This window comes from Taurulus bubalis (genome assembly GCF_910589615.1).
Source record: "Taurulus bubalis genome assembly, chromosome: 16".
NCBI lineage: Eukaryota > Metazoa > Chordata > Actinopteri > Perciformes > Cottidae > Taurulus > Taurulus bubalis.
Window position 1 is genome coordinate 20,918,638 of NC_136604.1, and position 4,501 is coordinate 20,923,138.

Sequence of the window (4,501 nt, forward strand, 5' to 3'; positions counted from 1 at the left end):
TGGAAGCCGATGGGAAGTGAACTATGAAGCTATGCGTAAAATAGTTTTTTAGCAAATTAAATGTATTGAACTAATTTGTAAAAAAAAGATGGTCTTTGTGTGAGTGGATGTTCCAGTCTAAAACCTGGTCCAGGACGTACTGTGGTTACACATAATAAATCATGATTAATACATTTTGTAAATCTAAGTCTAACTCAGTAGAAGACACACTTTAAAATCATTTGTCTGGCAAATTAAATTATTGCAATGTAGTCGACTGATTTGTGACGTTATTTGAAGTGACAATGATTATTATTTAATGAAAACTACAAACAAAAAAACATTGCTCATAATGCACAAGGGGAACTCAGCAAAACTCACATTGTGGAGAAACAAAAGCTACAACTGTGTCACCATGAGACCTGCAAATAACACAAGAATCAACAGAAGGAAAATGAAGAAAAAATGGTTAGTTCTGAAACTGTTTTTTAAAAAAATCTTTATTTGGCTGCTGCATGTTAACTTCACACAGTATCTACTAGTTCATCTGGTGGCTGATCTGCAACGGTTACACAGGAGCATGAACGTTACATGATATAGAAATATGAGAGGAAATAAATTGCATAGATGTGATGAATAATATTCTCCCAGACAGAGATAAGTTAAAGTTAAAGTCAACTATAATATAAATCAGAATGCCAACCTACTGGATGGGTGAAAGTAACCACTTCCACCATTAAGGCCACTGGTTTAAACACATTATGAATGTCAGACACGGTGAGCTGAACTTTTATGAACAAATCATTTCCAACAGTTAGTCCTTACCATTCAAATGGCTTCAGTCATTGGTCACTGCAATACAAAAAAAAAAAAAAAAAGATTTTCTTCCTGATTCCACTACATTTCAAGCGAGCTAATATTGTGCTCAAAGTTTAGTGGAATTTTCTTTTTTTTTTTAAATCATCCGTTCATAAACAGACGATAAATACACCATATGCAACACGTGTTCTGAAAAAGCTCTTGGAGAAATGACGTGGTGAAGTGTGTGTTTTGGCTCCAGCTTGCAGCCGAAGAGCAGTTCAGGGTCGAGTTCAGCTCACCGGACTTCTCAGCTTCACGGCGACGCCTCGGCGGCCATTTCAAATCCGTCTTTTCTCCCACTACGTCTCCCAAATCGGTTGCAAGGTTCCTCGCGGCCACGTGATGCACATCAAGTTTGTGGCAGCGAGAGCGGACGAGAACGAGAACGTTGCATGAGGTAGTGAGAATCTTTTGGCTAGAAAACATTGCATATGAAAGGAGCCTTTGAGGTAAACTGATGTCTAAGCCAAGGTTGTTTGGCGGTTGCGTGGCGAGAGCGCGCAGAGTGTTGGTTGGCGGTCACTTGGAGACGGCCTGCTCCTCCATGCCGGCCTGAGTTATGAGCTCAGACACGTTCTTCTCAAGGCCGTTGATGCGGGCTCCCATCTCATCTAGTGTGGAAGTGAAGGGAAAAAACTATCTGCCGGCAACTGTGCGTGCTGTCGAGTTAGAATCAGACAGCAGCAACACAATACAGCGGATTTACATCATATTAAGGATTTATATATGTGTACTATACACAAAGAAGTGTGTTTAAAACAACAACACCTGTGCCTTATTTTTTGTGTATTCAAAAGATGAATTTACAATTAATAAGGTAATCGTTACAACTACAAAGGTATCATCTTCTAAACAGCACAGATACCGGATTAGACATAAAACGTTTATGCAGACAATAAAATAAAAATAATTTGAGCTGAATAAATCATTCAAAAGATAAGATAAAAAAACATAAAAAGTTAGTAATAATAATAATAATAATAATAATGCAATATATATATATATATATATATATATATATATATATATAAATAAATGGTATATTTTCATAGCATTCATTTCAAGTATTTTTTGAATTTCTTTTGACATATTTCTATTTTTTTGCTAACCGGACAGCACTTCCGGTGTTATGTGAAGGTGACGTGAAACCGGAAACAGTCACAAACACACACAAAGAAATAAGCATGCAGTGAAGTTAACAGGAACAGCTTACCAATAATAATATAAAAAAGGATATGTTTGGACTCCAGCTGCTCCGACAGTCCCTGGAATCGTCCTTGAAGTCGCTGCATCGTTTCCTCCATCTAAAGGAGAACGAAAAGAAACAATGTATCCAAAATGTGTGTTCGAGCTTCAACAAGAAAACAGCTGACATCAAACAGACTTACCGCCGCTGTCAGCTCTGGAGACGCTGTGTCTGTTTTTGACATATTTCCTTCAACAGCTCACTTAATATTTCAATAGGATCTGAATCTCGGCCATGAGTTTGTTTATTTGGTTAAACCAGGTTGTGACAACGACTGTAAAACCAACTAACACTCAGTTTCCCCTCGTGAACGCCAGCAGTGGCTCCCATAACTTTGCGGTAAGTTGAGTTGACAGAGTGGAAAACGGCGTGACTTCCTTTGTAGTGTTCGTCCCTTCACAATAAAGGTCTTTAATGGCCATATAAGTTTTCACATACATGGAATTTGACTCCGGTTTCACTTAGCTCTTCGTACTTATATACACAATAACAAGATAACTATAAAAAATGACAACAACAAAATACATTAAAGACACAGTACCAAAAAAAAGTGCAATTCTGCAGTAAGTAATGTGCCAGAGATAATAAATAAATAGCCGATATGAAATTATAAAGTATCAGTTGTATATTTTTTTTTCTAAAATAAATGTTTTATCTTGGGCTTCAAAATAAAACAAACAACTTAATATACTATAATAATGTCCAAAGGAAAATGGCAGCTCGATCCACGAAATGCAGTTCTGGTGTAAAGTGACATTTGTGGTTGGGTACAGTGGTGAATATTTTGGGTGACATTGTGAGTTTAATCTATTCTATTTTTAAGGCTGGAAAACTTCTCTGCAGTGAGGAGACATGGCAGTGATGATATACATCAGGTTGGGCTTGTGTGTTTCGTCCTCATGACACATTACCCCGACAGTGACCAACGCTTTTACTGTGAAGGTACATTTACCACACTTCCGGTCTCATGCTCACTTAATATGACCAGCTTGACCTTAACATCCGCAGGGGTATGTGTGCATGTGGGCAGGGCGTTTTCATTAACTCTTTGTAGAGTAGTGTATCCTGGTCGCTGTGTGTGTTTTGGGGGATTTAGAAGAGAGACACACCGAGCTTTAGTTTTTATACAAGAGATTATCCTGGATGACACGTGAGAGATGAGAGGCTGTCTGCCCCGAGGGGTACATCACTTTTATTAAATGTTTAGAAATCTGTATTTTATGTAAGTGGCAGTGGGTCATGGGTGACATGAAATATTTAAGACGGGGTCAAACAGAGTCTTCACTTTCTGCTCGGCCCCAATGGATGTGACTCTTTAACACAACATGCACCTGCAGCAGGGCCGGGATAACTTAATATGGGGGCCGGAAAATCATAGCTATAAAAAGACACCACCAAGGATTTTGGGCCCCATGGAAATATATCACATTGGGCATATTTTACATTCTGTCGCATCAGAATGATTTCTGTTCTTGGCATAGTGTCATATTATGAAATATCAATTCATAAAAACAAATCCCCCACTGAGTCTGACTCTTACATTTCAAAACACCCTTTACAATATTTTATTTTCTTTATTAAAATACACTGTGTTTATTGTTTAAATGTTATGCACCACCCACCAAGACAAATTCCTTGTATGTAAAAGCATACGTGGCAATAAATGGTCCTGATTCTGATTTTATAATATATATTGTTATCTGTTTACCATATGTATCTTTAAAATATGTCTTGATTATTGCAATATGTTGTTTTTTTATTATTTATATTGTCTTACTCTGTTTATAGTTTTTATTATTTTATTATGTCTATATTTAATTATTTGTATTATTTGTTTTATTGTCTGTTTATTTTTTTCTACGTCTATATTTTATTGATTTTATTATTTGCATTGTTTTATTCTATGTCTATGCTTATTGTTTTTATAATGTGTTTATGTCTATATTTTATTGTTTTGATTAATTGTATTGTTTTATTCTATGTGTTTATTGTTTTTATAAATTTTATAGATCTATTCTATGCTATGTTTATTGTTTTTATTATTTTGAATTCTCTGCCTATTGTTTTTATTATTTGTATTGTTTTATTCTCTTCCTATGTTTATTGTTTTTATTAATTGTATAGATCTATTCTATGTCTATATCTATTGTTTTTATTATTTGTATTGTTTTATTCTCTTCCTATGTTTATTGTTATGCACCTTTCACCTCGTCAAATTCCTTATGTATGTGCAACAAACTTGGGTCTGATTCTCGTTGGTTATTGGTCGACTGTAAAATCTCCGCTTGAGCATGGAGCCATCTGATTGGCCCCTCACAACAAACTGATCTCTCATTGGCTGAGGCCGACGCGGGCTCTTACAACGTCAAATAAGTAAACACAGCTCCCCGGGCCGTGTGCGTGTCGCAGCCCGGG

The 4,501-nt window shown here is 36.3% G+C and overlaps 1 protein-coding gene across 1 annotated transcript; it reads right to left on the reverse strand.

Moving 5' to 3' along the window:
* Positions 1–489: 489 nt before the first annotated feature.
* On the reverse strand, positions 490–2,371 carry LOC306748639 (uncharacterized protein). Its single transcript, XM_079231845.1, has 3 exons — positions 2,229–2,371; positions 2,078–2,144; positions 490–1,454 (listed from the first exon to the last, which is right to left on the reverse strand). The coding sequence occupies exons 1-3, from the start codon at positions 2,268–2,270 to the stop codon at positions 1,360–1,362; spliced, it is 204 nt and encodes a 67-aa protein (XP_079087971.1). The 5' UTR covers positions 2,271–2,371; the 3' UTR covers positions 490–1,359.
* Positions 2,372–4,501: the final 2,130 nt, after the last annotated feature.